The sequence below is a fragment of the Stegodyphus dumicola genome, chromosome 12, assembly GCF_044657685.1.
Source record: "Stegodyphus dumicola isolate Sdum_Otavi_A_Nest chromosome 12, ASM4465768v1".
Lineage (NCBI taxonomy): Eukaryota > Metazoa > Arthropoda > Arachnida > Araneae > Eresidae > Stegodyphus > Stegodyphus dumicola.
Window position 1 is genome coordinate 108970717 of NC_140779.1, and position 19183 is coordinate 108989899.

General features: G+C 32.5%; 1 protein-coding gene across 1 annotated transcript in view; it reads left to right on the plus strand.

Annotated features, from left to right (window-relative positions):
• Positions 1–19183, plus strand: part of Noc1 (Nucleolar complex protein 1) — a 79120-nt gene that overhangs the window by 26132 nt on the left and 33805 nt on the right. The window contains exons 3-5 of the mRNA XM_085806787.1: positions 13116–13304; positions 13491–13558; positions 17738–17953. Coding sequence (XP_085662913.1) covers positions 13116–13304; positions 13491–13558; positions 17738–17953 — 473 coding nt within the window. The remainder of the gene's footprint in view (positions 1–13115; positions 13305–13490; positions 13559–17737; positions 17954–19183) is intronic.

Below are 19183 nucleotides of genomic sequence, written 5' to 3' on the forward strand. Positions count from 1 at the left end.
ACACGCTTACTTCCGTCATTATAGCCTTCGGGTTAATACATGTAGATCTCCACTTCTGACACCAAAAAGTGTTGCATGCTCACGGTTTCGTAATGGATTTAATGCACAAGGTCAATAAAAAGTTAATAAAACATATTCTTATCTCAAGAAACAAAAATGCTGAAATTTAGTCAGACATATTTGTACAATATCACAGTATCTCACAGTACTTATATTTTCAGAGTTGCCAACTCTCCCGATTTAGGCGGGAGACTCCCGATTTTCGACCGATCTCCCGCCAACCTGATTTACAATATATTTCTCCCGACTTTTTCTTATTCTTAAAATTTCTCACGATTTTTATGGAACTTGGCTTAATACTTTGTTATATGAACAAAAGTGATTTTGGACGTCTGAAAGCAATTGAATTTTCTCTAGATTATATCTAAAACAAAACCTTACGAATCAGATAACTTCTGCTTTGTGAGTGAGAGCATTATACGTATCCCAGAAACGTCGTTCTCCAGTTCTCCTATGGGCATCGAACTCCACTGCGTGTCAGCTGGCATATATTAGCCAATGAGGACAAGGCAAGCTGTTATTTGGATGTTCTTTAGTTATTTCGTTCAATTTGTCCTGAGTTGTGTGAGTGCACGTGCCTTCGGGAAATAGTTTTAGAAATTATCATCTTTTGTTATGTCTGCGAGAATGAAATACTCATGTACGTTTCAAAAATCGTACACAGTTGACTTTCCTTCCATTATTTCCTCAAGGAAGTGTAATAAATTTGCGATGTGCACCGCCTGTCGTTGCGATTTTTCGATTTCGCAATGTGGACGGGCGGATGTTCTCAAACATGTGCGAACACAAAAACACAAGGATAACATGAGTCATTTTGAAAAAATAAAATTTTCTTCGGAAACAAAGGACCAAAAAGTTATTAATGCAGAATGTCTGTTCTCTGCCTTTTTACTGGAGCACAACGTGACTCTGAATGCATCGGATCACGCTGCAGCTTTATTTAGAAAAATGTTTCCCGATAGTGAAATTGCTAAGAAATACTCAAGTGCAAGAACCAAAACAGGTGCAATTGTTAAAGAAATGGGTTTGAAAAATAAATCTTCAGTTATTGATTGCACTAAAACAGCTCCGTTCTGCCTCTCTACGGATGGAAGCAATAATACCGATTCAAAATTGTATCCAATTGTTGTTTCTTTTTTTAATCCAGAGTCTTCAGAAATTGAGGGCAGTTTACTTTCTGTCCCCACTTCAGAAGGACATTTGACAGGCTTTAATATACCACAGCTAATTATTAAACTTTAAAAGAAAATGCAGGCCCTCTGTATAATTGCTTAGCACTTGGTGCCGATAATGCACCAGTATTGGTAAGCTTGAAGACTGGTGTTGCAGGCATCTTAAGAAAGGAAAATTCAGATTTGCAGATTATGAGGTGCACCTGTCACCTCTTAAATTTAGCAGCTGAAAAGGGGGAAGCTTCTTTACCAGTAAATGTGGATGAACACATTGTTGATATTTATTATTATCTTGAAAGGAGTTCTAAAAGGAAGGAAAAATTGAAACAGTTCCAACAGCTGCATAACAGCAGTTTACAATTAGAAAACTTGAATGAAGTTATGAAATCAGCTAGGATTGACACCCAGTGGAATTTAATTGGAAAACTGAAAGGTGCTGATGGAATTTTAAAATATAGTCAACTGTCTAGAATTGTGTTGGCCATCTTGACAGTTCCCCATAGTAGTGCAGAGTGTGAGAGGATTTTCAGTGTTGTTGCGTAAACGAGGACTAAATTTAGATCTAATATTAGTGATGATACATTAGAACTTTTATTAGCGAAAGCAGGCCAACATGGCAATTGCAGTGAACAAAATTAGGAAGTTACTTTCTTAAAGAAAGCAAAATCTGCCACTGTTTATAACATTTGTATGAAAACTGATTAAAGTGTCTTTTTTTTTTTTTTTTTTTCCCTTAAACAATGCAAGTAATAAAAATGTTTTTTTATGTGTAAGGTATTTTTGTGTTGCTTGCATTTAAGAATTAGTTACTATTTAAAGTTAATTCATTATTAAAAACCATATTTTTATCATTTAAAAAGTCTTTTTAACATTGTGAAAAATCTCCTGATTTCTTAAAAAAATCTCCTGATTTTTGAGTGTCATAGGTTGGCAAGTATGTATTTTAAACTAATAAAACATTGAAAATAGAACACAATTCAAAGGAGAGAAAGCTAATCTGATTGATTAAGAATAAGCTCACAAAAAGAAAAAGTAAGCAGACTGTATTATCACTTATTTATTTTACATTGCACTTTGAAATAGAAGAAATGCCATCCACAGCACACATCACTCAAAGCACTGTAGCAATAAAAAGTAAAAAGGAATAGAACACATAAATCACATAATTGAAAGTTTGTTACCCCAGCAACCACAATTGAATCATCAGGCAGTAGCACCATCTATTATTGCAAAAGACATGTAGTGGAAAATAATTTAATGTTGCTATACAATTATTAAGACTTCCTCAGTGGCAACATGATGTAATGTTTTGAATAGGTATTAAGATTCGCCTGTGGCAACAACGAGTCAAGCCAAAAAACGTTGTTACTTGAAGTGTTCTTTGATAAGTGTTGCGTAAGCTTTATTTCTTAAAAGGTTGTTATATTTTTATGTAAAAAATAAGAAACATGCTGCAAACACGAATGGAAATTGTAAAAATAAATATGCTGTTTCTTTTTAAGTCCAAAATAAGCATTTATTTCACTTATGAAATGCTCTGGCTGATCAGTTTCGATTTCACTTATTCATCAAATCCACATTAAAAGATTGGTGACCGTAACATTGGATTATGGAAGGAACATCAACACTAGAAACTTGCAAGGTGAGTGTTAAAATTCCACCTTTTTGGCTAGGAAAGCCTGAAATTTGGTTTTTTCAAATAGAAGCTCAATTTGAAATTAATGCAATAACTGTTGATAGTGCCAAAATTAATTATGTAGTATCTCAACTAGAGCCAAAATATGTTGAAATTATTTGTGATATCATCACGGATAAAACATCTGATAATAGATATACCTTAGAGAATGACTGTTAAACACATTCAAAGAGAGCGAATTAAGTGCTTAGTCACTGGCCTTCACCTTGGGGATATGAAACCCAGTCAGTTAGTTCAAAAAATGAGATCGCTCGCTACTGATGACGTTTCAGATAATGTGCTCAAAACATTGTGGCTAGAAACAATTCCTGACTCGATAAAAAATATTTTACTGGTTTCCGATTAGACAAAATATCTTTAATGGCTGACAAAATAATGGAAATGAATTCAAAGCCTGAAATTTATTCCTCTGCCAAAAATTTAAATTCAGTTGATGAGTTACTACTAAAAATTTCTTTTCTGGAAAAACAAATAGAAATTTTGTGTGTTTCTCGCCAATCTCGGTCTCGGAACCGTAGTAGCGATAGATACAGAGAGCGAAGTACAAGTAATAAACGTAAAAGATTTAATCCAAATGGAAAGTATTGTTATTACCATTACGTGTTTGGCTGAAAATGCATTCCTGAAAAGTGTCAACCTCATTGCACTTGGGGTCAAAAGAAGTCGGAAAACTTAAACCAGCAGCGGAATTAGCGGCTGATTTTGCTGCAGGTTATGTTCAGGATGGCTGCAAACACCGATATTTGTGACTGACAAACACACGGGTTTGCATTTTCTAATTGATTCCGGCGCAGATGCTTGTTTATTACCTGCTACAAAAAAAGATAAACTTCAAAGTGACTTCAAATTATATGCCGCCAATGGCACAGAAATTCCCACTTATGGGGTGAAATTTTTAACGCTTGATTTTGGCCTTCGTCATGCTTTTCGATGGCCATTCATTATTGCCAAAATTAATAAAGACATAATCGGAACAGACTTTTTGGACCATTTCAAGTTATTAATTGATTTAAACAACAAAAGCTTAATCGATGGTGTAACTAACCTTACTACTCAATGTGACATTACATCCATTTCCAAAATGAATGATATAAGTTTAGTACATGATAAGTTAAAATATGATCTGTTATCCAAGTATCTGAATATTACAAAACCTAATCTTTTGATAACAAATGTTAAGCATCACATTTTAACTGAAGGTCAACCGGTGTGTTCCAAGCCAAGACAGTAAAAAATTACAGATTGCCAAACAAGAATTTCAGTATATGTTGGAAAACAATATAAGACAATCTACATCTCCATGGGCTAGTCCTCTCAAATTAGTCTCTAAAAGAGATGGAAATTTTCATCCCTGTGGAGACTATCTCAGACTTAATGCTATAACTATTTCTGACAGATCCCTAGGATTAATGATTTTAACCACATTTTAAAAGGCAAAAAAATATTTTCCAAATTCCTATAGCCGAAGAGGACAAGCAAAATACCGCCATAATTATGCTATTTGGCCTCTATGAATTTAATGTAATGAGCTTCGGTTTGCAAAATGCACCAGCTGCTTTTCAAAGATTCATACATGAAGTATTTCAAGGTTTGGACTTTACTTTTCCATATCTCGATGACACATTAATTGCTTCTGCCTCAGAAGAAGAACACAGATGTCACTTGAAACTAGTTTTCGATAGATTAGATAAATACGGTTTGAGAATCAATATTTCTAATTCGATCATGGGCGTTGATAACTTAGAATTTTTAGGATATCTTATAACACCAGAAGGATCTCATCCTCTACCTGAAAAAGTCGAAGCAATATTGAATTATAAATTACTAGAGACTATCCATGATTTACGAACGTTCTTAGGGATGCTTAATTTTTATCGACCGTTTCCGAAAAATGCTGCTAAGACACAAGCAATACTTCATGAATACCTAAAAGGTGCTAAGAAAATTAAATGGTCAGATGAAGCTATATTTAATTTTGAAAAATGTAAACAGGATTTGGCAAACGTAGCTCTTTTAAGTTATCCCAATTCAGATTTGCCCTTGTCACTATGCATGGATGCATCTGATTGGGCTGTTAGTGCAGTTCACCAACAGTTTGAAAATGGAGCATGGAAACATTTAGCATTTTATTCAAAAAAATTAAATAGCACTCGGGAAAAATTACAGACCGTGAGTTACTGGGAATATATCTTGCAATTAAGCATTTTAAAGGAAGGACACGATTTCAAAATTTTTACGGATCATAAACCACTAGTTTATGCTTTCGAACAAAAGAGCGAAAAGGCATCACCAAGACAAATGCACCAATTGCAATACATATCTCAATTTCCTACTAACATATGCCATATTAGTGGAAGTGAAAACATTGTTGCAGATCATTTATCAAGAATAACCGATGTCTCTATTTCACTCATTGATTATGATAAAATTGCTGTTAAAGAATGATAAAGAATAGTCAATGATAAAGAATTACAAGATTTACAAGCTCAAAATAAAACGTTAAATTTCAAAAGTTATTTACTTCCATCTGGTAAAAGTCTGTAGTGTGATACGTCTTCTTCTACATTAGACCATTTATATCCAAGCAATTTAGAATGGATATATTTCAACAAATCCATGGCCTCGCTCATCCAGGAATCAAGTCGACTATTAAAGAAATGACATCCAAATTTATTTGGCCAAATATCAAAAAGGATATACAAACATGGAGTCGTGCCTGTATTGGTTGTCAAAAAAATAAGGTTTCACGTCAGACAAAATCTGAATTAGGAATTTAGCAGCAGCCTGATGAACGTTTTGCTATAGTTCACATTGACGTAATAAATCCTTATTAACTATCTGATAATTTTGTGTATTGCTTGACTTGCATTGATCGCTAAACTGGTTGGATGGAAGCCATTCCTTTGCGTAACATAACAGCAGAAACCGTTGCCAGAGCTTTTTATGAACATTGGATCACTCGTTTTGGAGTTCCTTACCAAGTTATTATGGATCGTGGAACACAGTTTACTTCTGAACTATTTCGAACCTTGGCATTTATATGTGGAGTCAAAATTAAACACACAACTTCTTATCATCCACAGTGTAACAGCAAAATTGAGAGAGTTCATCGAACTTTGAAAGCTGTTATCAAATGTCATAATTCCATTAAGTGGTCCAAATCCATTCCAACAATTCTTCTAGGTCGTAGGGCAGCCTTAAAAGAAGACTCTGAATATTCCATTACACAAATGGTTTATGGGAAAACAATCAAATTTCCTGAAGAATTTTTTGATAAAACAGTTTCTACAACACCTCAAACATTTTTGCATAAATTGCAAAAACAAATGGAATTGTTCAAGCCCTCTATGGTACAGCGAAAAATGATTCCTAAAGTTTTTGTCCATAAAGATCTGAATGTGTGTACTCATGTTTTCCTAAGAACTTGATAGAGTCAAGAAACCATTAGAACCTAGTTATGAAAGACCTTTCAAAGTACTTAAAAGAATAGGAAAATACTTCTTGTTACAAACCAAAGGTAAGGAAGTAAACATTTCGATTGACAGGCTGAAGCCAGCCTATTGTTTAACATCTGGTGAGCAAAGGCTGGAACCAGAAACTTCTGATACCCATCCCAAGACTCTGTTAATATCTGAGATCAATAATGAACGATCTCGAGTCTCGCGAACTGGACAACTAATAAAACGTCCTTTACATGTTTGTAACGATGTTGAATATTTTTCCTAACCGCTATTATTGAATATGTTTAATTGTAATTGTATTTATTTATTGTATTTAGTATTTTTAATTCTAATGTTAGCTTATGCTGCATTACTCCGCTACCAGAATCACTTAAATTCCAACACAGTTACTGGAGGGGGAGTAATGTAGTGGAACATAATTTAATGTTTCTATACAATTATTAAGACTTTCTAAGTGGCAACATGATGTAATGTTTTTAGTAGTTATTAAGATTCGCTGTGTGGCAACAACGAGTCGAGCTAAAAAACGTCGTTACTTGGAGTGTTCTTTGATAAGCATTGAAGCTTTATTTCTTAAAATTTTGTTATATTTTTATGTAAAATATAAGTAACATGCTGCAAACACAAATGGAAATTGTAAAAATAAATATAGTACAAAGTCCGTAATCCAGACTCGTCGGGACTTCGGCAATTCCGGATTATAGATCATTAATTTAAATCTGGTAAGATGGCATGCAGAAATTATACTATTAAAAATATGAAACTGCAATTTATGAAATAAAAAGCAATTATGATCTAAAGGGTATGAAAATTTACAAAAAAAAAATCTTAATATTTATTTGTTTACTTCATTAAACATTTCTTTCATTTTCTTTACGCATGCACATGTGTAAAGCATACGCGCATGCGTAAAGTTTGTCTTTGAGGTCCGGATTACGGATTTTGTACTGTGTACTGTTTCTTTTAAGACCGGCTGAACAGTTTCGATTTCGCTTATTCATCATCGAGGTTCTGGCAATCAATATGGTCGCCAGGGAGCTCTTAGCTAAAAATACAGTTGATAAGTATATATATATTCTCTCTGACAGCCAATCAGCCATCCTTGCCCTGGCTAATCGTGTCAAGTTAGAAAACTGTGTTTTGAACTGTACTCAAGATCTCAATTCTCTGGCTCAGGCCCATAATACCATGAGTTTAGTCTGGGTCCCAGGTCATTGTGATTTTGCTGGAAATGAACTAGCTGATAAAGTAGCTAAAGATGCTTCGCAACTACCCATGTCTGGCCCGGAACCATTTTACCCAGTTTCATATCAAACTGTTAAAAAAGAAGTAAGAAGCTGGATAAAGAACAAACATGATGATATATGGTCTAAACTACCAGACTGTGCTCATTCTAAATTGGTGCTCAGTACACTTAACTTATCAGGTAAACTCGTACACCTCAGTAGAACTAACTTACGCCAGGTAATTCAAATTGTTACCAGACATGCTTATCTAGCTAAGCATCTCCACAAATGTGGTCTTATCGAATCTCCTCTCTGCCCAGCTTGTGGAAAAGAAGAGGAAACACCATTTCACTTTCTGGGACGATGTCCGGTGTTTTCTGTCCCTAGAAACAAATTCCTTGGGTTTCCCTATATGACCTTTGATCAAGCCCTTCTATACAAAGGGCTCTCTGGCATAATAGGGTTTCTGATGTATACTAAACACCTACAGGTAAGGTAAATTTGAAACCACAAGAAACAAGCATTGAGACGCCCTGTGAGGTTTTTTTTTTTTTTTTTTTTGAAAAGAAACTATGCAGGGATTTCTCTCTCATAGCTGTGTTTTGGAATATAATTTGAAAATAGATATCAAATCTTTATACACTACCTGGCCATTTGGCTTGAGAAAGCACCTCTGCCCTCCTTATTTAATTTTTTTTTTTTTTTTTTTTTTTTTTTTTTGACTTGCAATCGCACTTTTGTTTGGTTAAGAATTTGCGTTTGGTGGTTTGGGAGGGATTGAATCGGCTCTTCATCCAATAGGGAAGTTTTCATGATCCAACCGACAGCCTGAACTTAGAGATGGGATCTTTTGCTGATACTATAGATTTGGTGTCAGTTTGGCATCTTATCTATTTATTTATTACTTACCTTTTACAGGAGTTACCATTTAAATCCCTTGATTTAAATGATCAAATGGTGGAAGAGTAATGGGCAATATTGCCTAAACTCTTTTCCTTCTTTTCATAAGAAGGAAGTGCCGTTAAATGTTATGTTATGTTATTCATCAAATCCACAGACACACTAGAAATTCACTTGGTAACAATAAGTACAATAAAAATAATAAACGTTTGGTAACAATAAAAGTACTAAACACCAATCTCTTCACAAAATGGCTACAATGAACAATAAGTTAACAATTGAATTGAGATATTTTCCTCCAGCTTTTATAAGCTTTTTAATTATGCATGAGAACAATCTGGTATTTTCTCGATTTTTCTGTATAGCAAAAGAGTACTGTAAGTCTGTAATGAGATATCTATTTATCAAAATGTTAATGTTTCTCTTCAAATAAGTCTTGTGCTGTGTTGCTCGGGGATATAAAACAATTTTAATTACAAATTCTACTAAAAATAGCTAAATAAATACAGAAAATGTAACAATAGCGAATGTAAAAATGTGTAGGGCAACTCTTAACACTCTTGGGGGAATTCTAAAGATATGCTGTTTTTAATTTTTTTAAATTTTTTTTTTATTATTATTTTTAATTTTATGTTGTGTAAGTGTGAAAAAAGCTTAATAACAAAGCTTTAAAGACAAAAAGAGGGGGCAACTTTCTAAAGCTAGTGGTACAGCAGTTGTAGCGGAAAAATGCCGGCTCTTTAATGCCGGCTCTGGTACAACTGTCATACCAACTATCTTCTCCCTATTTTAGAGAATGTTTTATCTGTAGATCTCTGGGTGGTCCACTGTCGCTGCTCAGAATAGCTGCTGGCTATGCATTGTTTCCCTCTTATCAGTCTGGCTAAATTTTGGCAAAAACCACAGGTTTCATCTCGTGCCAATATACTTGAAAATCAAATAGAAGCCATCTCTTTCTCAAACGTTAGAGCACTGTCTCATAATTTTAGTGCTAACATTTTTAGTACTAACTTTTTCTGTGATTTAAAATGTCAGCGATTTTGCACACTGTTTAAGCTTACCAGATTTAATTCTTTTTGTTCATAGCAAATGAGATTAGAGTAATATTTTAGATTTAATGCCCTTCTAGAAAATAGCTAAAACCGCTTTTATCGTTTACTTCCTTTTTATACTTATGAATAATAAGATGTTATTTTGACCTCCCTTTTTTTTTTGAGTGTGTAAAATCCTTAAAAACTGTTAACTCTTTCAAAGTGCTTTTATTATGTAGGCAATTTTGTCTGATTTATCAGGAGATAAATAAGAGACAATTGCATGCATAATAGTTTGAATGATTTTCATTCAATGTAAATTAAGTAAAACCAATTTATCTTTAGACCCTCTTTTAGGATGACATCTGCCAAAAAGTATTTAAATATCATTAAAGCTCACATAACTTCTAAATTGAATCAAAACATCAGTTACTTTGCATAATAAGTTAATAAAAATTTTATCTTTAAAAAAGAAATGATATTTTGTCTGTAATAAGGTATATGTCAACTTACTATTAAATGTGTGAGAATAAGGATTGGGTTACGGAAAAGCATGCAAACGCTATCTGCTTTAGGGGATGGATGCTTTCGTGTAAACCTTTTTAAGAGAAAATTGCTCGTATTTATGTTCCTGATGGAAAACTCCACATGTAATCAATCTGTCTCCGGGTTTAATTGAATTAATTATGTTTGCTTACCGAATTACATCAAAGCACACAACGATTACCTGTATAAAGGGAAGGATGCCTTCGCATAACTTTCTAAGGGAAGCTGGCTTGTATTTACATTATACAAAAACCATGAATCCATCCCTTTAGCCGGGATTCAAACCTGAGTGAGCTACAAGCGTTCAGTCACCTTTACCGCTCTACTGAAAGGCTCTTAAAAAATTGATAAAGAAAAAGTATTGAATTAACCGGTTTAATTTACTAACCTATGTTTTTCAATCGACAGTACATAAATTAGGCATATGAGGGGATTATTTGTGAATAAATAAACTGTATTGCACTTTTTCCACTATTTCATATTACGTTGGAACTATTGCATTTCAAAGTTATTTCTCATGAATTAACTTTGCTCCGTTCATGATTTTTTATTTTTTCAAAGAGAAAATTTCACACTTTAAATAAAAAATGCACGAGAAGATACTTTATGCAAAATTTGGCATAAACACTTTTAATTTTGTTTTGAAAATATTCTAGGGTGATCGTTTTCATTACTGGAAGAAATATGAAAAACAGATTTACTACATTGTAAATGTCAACACCCAATATGCCCTTATTCTTTTGAAAACATGAAAGATTGCTCTTTCTAAAATAAATTAGAAAATATATTATGTGCAAATAGAATATTCCTTGAAAATGAAATAGACTTCAACTTTTGGATATAACGATGGTTTTAGACGAAATTTCTGCTATGAAGGGAAATTGATGTATAATTCTTCATAAACATTTAAAACTGTTCTAAAAAATTTTTTTAATGATTGCATGTATAGGTCACAGATTCCCCCCCCCCTCTGCTAACATAAACAAAAGCCAATTTTGCAAAGAAAAATTCTCGTTAAAGATATACCTCCTTTGCCTGATAGGGGGCCCACCAGCGGCCGAGCGGTAAAGTCGCTGAACACTGGTAGTTCGGTCCGAGGTTCGAATCCCGCGAACGGGCTGGCTGCATGGACGTTTTCATGGTTTTCCCCATGTGTAACGTGTATACGAGCCAGTTTCGCTTAGAAAGTCCTCCACGAAGGCATCCCTCCCCTTAGGCAGATAGCCCTAGTGTGCTTTGCCGTAATTAAATACACCACACCACCTTTGCCTGATAGTCCAGTGTAATATTTGTTAAAGTTAAATGATAAAACACAACCAATGTATCTCTGATTTTCTTTTTTATATTATAATAACAGAATTATCTAAAAAAGCATATTTAAAGCTCTGTTATTGTTATGTAAAGCTTTATTATTGCTGTAAGTTCATCTCAAAATCTAATTGTATTGAAATTCATTCTAATCATCTAATAGTAATAAACATTATTAATCAATTTATTATTATTATTTCATTATATTAGTCATTACCATTATTTTGTTAATGAAAATATGTTATTAAAAATCACATTCCAACCTGCAGACTTACAAAGCTAGTTCGTATTTATTATATTTTGTAAAATTTTGTTTTCGTTTTCTAATTTCTATTACAAAAATATACGAATAAAAAAAAAGTGTTAAAAGAAAGTTATAAAATTCACAAGTTATTGCCGAGATTGATCAGAAATAGTAAATGAAATATAAACATTGCATACATTTAGTTCTAAATAAATAGTGCACTCGATGCATATCCTATATCGATGCACTATTTATTTAGAAGTTCATTTAAATGAAAGCAAAATAATCATTGTAAAGATCGCAAATCTAGCAACCCATCTACTATGGAACAGCGTCCGACAAACATGTAAATTTTACTGCATCCATGGAGAGGACTAACGACTTTTCTCATTAGGAAAATGTCAAAGAGGGGACAAAAGTGTTTTGGATCGTGCCGGTCTGAAGGCTATATTATGAGAATTTTGACCAGGTTTTAGAAGGTTAACAAGTGTGTGTTACAGAGCAAAAAACCTTAACAAATTTTCTGATATGATGTTAAATCTGAATCTTTTTTAGATTTTCTTGTGTTATTTTATTAATATTATTACTATTATTTACTTATATAACATATTAAAAGAAGAAATTAATGATATGTGTAAAATTTGTTATATACTTTTAAAAGAGGAAAATATGGAGAATCAAATGTAAGTCTAATGCAGTTTTAATGCTCTAATCGCTGCCATGAAAGAAAATCATTGAGCACATGTGTGATCTGGAAAAAAAAAAAAAAAAAAAAATTGCCATCAAACAGAAAATATCTATAGAAATAATTAAAACATTATGAAAAAAAATTACAAAATTGCACTTGCATATAATTCATACATACATTTTCCCCCCTGAATGTCGTACTCCTTTGTGCAACCTCTAACTACGATTACTTTACTACAATTTTACATATAATTTCACTTAAATTATTTACATATATACAAAATTTGTAACATTACCTCTTCCCAAGGACTGCACTTTCCAGGCAGTGCAGTTCCTGGACAGAAAGCCATACTTAAACTAAGGAAAATTAATGCAATACTAAAATAATAATTCCAGTGATTTCTACTTGACCTTGAATAAATATACTTTCAAATACCTTGAAGGTATTTGAAAAGGAAAGAAAAAATACCTCATAATGTGTTTCCTAATTTACTCTGACAAATATTTTAATTCATGGTTTGATGAAATGTTGTACTTAGAATATTATGTCTGTAATCTATTTTCATGTAATCGTTATAGCTAATGCTGTATTGAAAGGATGTGAGGATGTCTTCATATTATTATTTAACTGCATGCTTTCTTTCCTTAAACTGCATGACAGTATTTAAATTTTATTTCTATATGTCTGTTTTATTTTACCTTTTAGTTTCTGTAAATATGTTGATTCAAGTTAATTCATTCATTTGAAGTTTCAAATTAAATTTTGTATATTTTTCTACTTCAGTAAAGGAAAACAAAAGGGATAAAGATTTTGTTTGGATAAAAAAGATACTTCAGACTGGCACTTTATCTGATAAAGTGTCAGCACATACATTGCTTATTCAAGATTGTGCTGTGTATAATGTGAAGAGTATTGAATCGTTAATAGCTATGGTTAATACTAAGGGTAAAAGAGAATGCTTAATGGCATTAGGTGAGTTGTTCTAGTTTACTTATTAAGTTCTTACAATTATCAAGCATTAATTTTAAATATAAATATGTTTTTATCAAAAAATAAGTTTAATGAAATGGTGGAATATATTTAAATATAACAAGTCATAGACTAAATAAATAATGATATTGTAATGCTTTTATTTATAATTCTATAATCTTTTTTCAGATGCTTTACTGGATTTATTCTGTAATGTCTTACTTATTGAACATAGAAAACTCAAACCTTTCAATGAAGTAAGCTTTTTTTTTTCCCTCCCATCTGATTTGTTTTGACATTTTAATGTAATTTTCATAATAATTTTATGTATTGCATTATGCAATTCAGAATAATGAATAATTATTACTGCATTTTTTTTCCAATTTTCAAGTAGTCGTTCCCGCCAGTGGACGAGTCATATTAAGATTGCTGAATGCTGAGAATTTGGGTTCAATCCCAGGTGAATGAGCTGCCTGCATGGCTGATTTTTTATAATTTTCTCCATGTGTAATGTGAATACAAGCTACTTTTCCTTAGAGAGTTCTCTGCAAAGGCATCCAACGCTTTAGGCAGGTAGCCTTCCTATGCTGTGCTGTAGTCAAAATAACTTAACCTAATCTAATTTTCAGATCGTTCAGTAGCATGCACTGGCATGCAGAACTAAAGAAACAACATTTTTATAGACAACAACCTCAAAATCGAATGGAAAAGCCTTTGATTTGTGTAGTCATAGATCTTCAACAGAAAGCTGGTGCATAGTATTTAGAATTTAAAATTGTGTTGAGGTAGTGTATAAATGATGATAATTATTCACATTTGATGACTTTAATTTCATGTTATGAAGAGCTAAATTATCTGCTAGAAACAGTTACATGGCTGACACATGTTCAAATATTATCGAGAGCTGGTGGAAAGGCACAGTCTAGGAGATGTAGAGCTAACAATTTCAGTTTTGTCCTCAGCATTATATCATGGTGTGGATAACATCCAAAATATCAGGTACAGCTACTCAAAGGGCTGGAATTAAAAAACAATGCCTAACAATGGCCACTTTATTGTGGTATGAGTCAAAAGAGATCAGATGTGGAATCCATTCCAAACCATTTGCAAAGTGTCATGGTCTACTATATCCATTTACAAGTTGGATAATTTATCTAGCAGCCAGCATGTTATCTACTTAAAGCAAGGATTGGACATCATGATGATGGTAAACTACTATTTATTGATGAATGAAGATTCAATCTTAGCAGTGATTCTGATCGTCAGCTGTATTTCCTTACAGATATTACTGAAACAGGTCAAGGAGATAGTCAGTATGTTCTCTGCTGGCAGAGCTGGACTGGTATGTAAAGCTACATGTAATAGAAGTATGCATTCTAAGAAGTAAATGCTAAGGTCAAATAAACCGCTACGATCTAGCTTTGTCTCCTGGCCATCTAATTGCAGTTTCACTGCTATTAGATGGCCAGGAGATAAAGCTAGAGGTATTGAAAGATTGATGTATTGAAATAATCCTGTTCTATGTATGTTTGTTTGTAGGCATTGTAGTTCTTGCGTTTTAACTTTCTTGAATGATAGTTCAACAGCCAATTGCATTTTGGCATTGGGAAGATGAGGCTCTTTCTTTCTTGAAAATGTCTGCTTAGCCCTCTGAACATCTAACTTATCAACTGTTTCATTCAAAAATTGTATATGTGGTTAAGAGCATTTATCTGTATTATAAGATCCAACTTATCTCCAACTGAAGCCTACATGCTTTCGTTTTTAATGTCTGTATGGGTGATTCATTTATATCAGAGCAACAAGTGTAGAGTAAACCTCTTCTGCATAGAGTGTTATTGCACATTTTGTATCTTATATCATGTTGTTTTCTTCATTTATTCTATGCCATTTAAGGCATCTTGTATATGATTTACCCTCAACTCAGTCATCTGACTCTGAAATATAGGCATCAACTTGATCATTTCTTAACTTTTGCATGCTATTGTATATAATTGGCTGATACTATATTTCATGTTCATTACTGAAATTAAAATACACTATTCACTCAATTTTAGTGATCTGCTTATTAGTTTATAGCAAATAAAATACAAAATTCCTGTACTTATTTGCTATATATAAAAATGGAATGGAAGTAGATATTTTTTAAAATTTGATTAATGAAGATTATTTGAAATACTTCTTTATTTTTATGCCATCCTGTTTTTAAACAGCACCAAGATTAGCAATAAACCACTGACATTATACCTCAGATTATTACCATATGGTCAACAACAATTTCACTTGTTAACATAATTTCTTTCTTCCCCCCCCCTTTTTTTTAATTTTAACATTTTTTTATTAAGAAATTATTATTTATTTATTTATGAAAACTATTTAGCAGGAGATAAATGGAAATACATCCTGAAACATGAGGAGGCATAGGTTTACCTGAGTGACTGCAGAAAAAAAAGGGAGTGGGGGGGGGGTTCTGTCAATGTAAAGAAAGTTTCGGTAAGGGGTTAATGTTTATTACAGAATTTTCTTACAGTGAGAATTTAAAAATAAGAATAGTGGGGAGAAATGTAAAAATTAACTCAACTTATCATCAGGAGAAAGTTTCACTTTTGTTCTCTATCCCAATGACAAGACGAAGCAACAAGTTCTACTTCAAAAAGTATCACTGCATTCCTTAAAAAAATAAAGACTGAGACAGGTATTGCATATATACCTTTTCAGCATATTCCTCCAAAGTCCCGTGGCGTTTCACCTATGGTCTATTGTTATTGTGTCTTTGGTCTTTTGAAAAGAGCTCTTTCTAATCACAAACCCACCATAATTGTTGGGCTCTGGAAAGTAGTGAAAGTGGAATGGAAACCAGTACACCTGGATATTTTATTGTAAAGCTCTTCTATCTTAGAAATTACAATGCAGACTCATAATCAAAAAAAAAAAAAAAAAAAAAAGAAGAAGTCTATCAGACTGAACATTTAAGAAATACACTTTACATTTTAAATATTGTTTAAATGGCCGTGAAATAATTTTAAAAATGTGTAAACACCTGCTGTATATATCAATAAAAGCATGCATTTTGACAACTGTTTCCAAAATATTGTTGGTAATAGTACAGTGATTTATTTACTATAGGGCAGAACTGTTGTTGATAGAGTGGTGAGAAACAAGTCATCCTCTGTGAAAACATGACTTTTGACTGCACAGTTTTAGCAGATATGTTCTTTGTATTTAATCCAATAATTAAATAAGCAAATTAGTGGCCCTGGAAAAATTATTGAACTTGACAAAAGTTTGGTGAAAAAAAAACAATGCCAACAGAGTTCTTCCACAACCATGGATATTTGGCAGTTTATGCAGAGAAGATTGTGAGTGCTTTCTCTTTTAGGTTCTAAGTAGAGAGACAACCAATTACATGGCAAAAATTATAAAATATGTAAAAGAAAAAATGATGATTTATTCAGGCTGTTGGTGAGCCCACAAAAAGGGCTTTAGGAGATAAATATGCTCATATTGTTGTGAATAATAAATTTTATTTTATGGATCCAGCAACAGCTGCTCATACAAAAAAAAAAAAAAAAAAAAAGTTGAAAGATTGTCGGTCTCTATTAAGTGGCAGAATGAAATGCAATGTGGCATAGTTTGTCATCATTTTGAATTTTATCTTGCAGAGTTCATGTGGTGAAAATCCTTGGGATAAGAAAATGCTTTTTATGCTATAATTAAAACCAGTTGTGAAAATATGACAGTCTGGAATTATATGAGAAGTAAACACAAACTTGGTGATAATTTTGGCGCTATTGCAATAAGGACCATAACGATAAGGAGGTACCTTATTTAGTTATACAATTTATAATTAATACTTTTGATATTAAGCCATAATAAAAAATTTGATATTGCACAACATGCAGTGAACCTTCTCATAGATGACCATCCATGGTTTCCAGATAATATTGGTCTTCTTTAGAGATGGTGGCATGAAAGTGAAGTTCAGTACTGATATTCATATGTTTTACGAATATCAGCTGTGGTCTGCACAGGAAGGTACTCTATTTTTGCTTTTAAATGCTCATGATGAAAATTTTCTGTTTATGCTTTGTATGCTTATTTGCATTAAAAAATTGATTTCTACATTACCTGATTCATTAACTTAAATAATTATATGAAGCATATGAATAATATACAAATGTCTGTTGTAACAACTGTTTCGATTTTCAGGGTTTTCTGGCCATATGCCAAATTTTTGTGTAATTATTTCTGTGCATTATTATCAAATTTGAGATGAAAATTCATATGTGCTTATATTTTATTAAAATTCTGAAATTAAAAATTAATCTTTCCAAAGTAATTTGCTTCAATATTCCAAGTTATTTTGTGACAATTACTGTATTAGTTTGATGTGCAAATTTTATGCAAGTGTTTAAAATTATTTATTTATTTTTTAGCAACCTTTGAAACATTTAGACTCTATCACAAAAAATTCTCCTGTTTTGAGAAAACGTGTTCTTATTCTGTGGTTATTTGAAGACATGCTTAAAAAACTATATAAGAATTTCTTAAATAATCTGGATTCAGTCAGCCGTGATACAGTTGACAAAACAAAACAGAAGGCTGTCACTGTGATGTATAATTTGCTACAAGAAACTCCTGAAGAAGAACAGGTAACTTTCTAATTCTTCCTTTTAGCAAATTTAAAATAGTATTTTGAATTCAAATATTGAATATTTCAGCTTTCACTGCTAAGATTAATTTGCTAATACCTTAAGAGAATGCTGATTAGTTCCATTCCATTTCAGTAAAATTGTGAATTTTTTCCTTTCAGATATTTATACTATACAGTCAAAAGTCGTTATTTCGGACACCCATAATCCGGAATGATCTATAATCCGGACCTCAAAGCTACAAACTTTCTGCGCGTGCGTCGGGTTGACACATGCGCATAGACCTTTACGGCTGCGAATATGCGTTTGCGCATGCGCATAATACGTTTACGTAATGTATAACGGACGGTATAAGCTAAGTTAAAATTATCTAATTCAGTTAATGTTGCAGATTGCGTTGTTCCTTAATCTTCGAATTGGATCCGACTTATTATTTTTTGCAGACTGTTAGAGCAATTTTATAAAAGTAAACGTGAACTTTCGATTATGTCAAATAGAATTTCCGATATATATTTACTAATATGTAAAGCATCTACAAAGCGAAAGTATGTTTTGAAGTCTATTAAACAGAAAGTGGAATTGCTGCAAAAATTGGATAAAGGCATATCCTTTGATTATCTAATCATTCCGAAATATGTTTATCAATTTCACGCTGCTCTGCCGGGGGGGACGACGCGGCGTGCAATGAATTGGAAGTTGATCTGTCAGCACTATCCTTATCTTCAGGGCAGATGTTTTTATTTTATTTGGCTTATAATTCCTTACCAAATGTAGTATTTCATCTCGATGTACTCCGTCTTTGATATGATTTAAATCAAGTTCCTCATCATTACAATTCGCTTCCGATAGCGAAGAAAGTGACACAGAGGTTATTGAAAACGAAAAAATTCCGATTGACAAATTAGTCGTTATTCTCGACACCGCAATTATAGGACTTGAATAGCGGAGCTTTGTAACTAAACAAGAAATTATGTCTGTTTAATAGAATTTAAGAGAAAGTATTATCACATGAAACAAAGCAACTTAAACAACTTACATTGAAAGAAATGTTTAATAAAGTAAACAAATAAATATTAAGCTTTTTCTTTTTGTAAATTTTGATACCCTTTAGATCATAATTGTTCTTTATTTCATAAATTACGGTTTCATATTTTTAATTTTATAATTTCTGCATGCCATCTTACCAGATTTAAACTGATGATCTATAATCCGGAAAAATCGATAATCCAA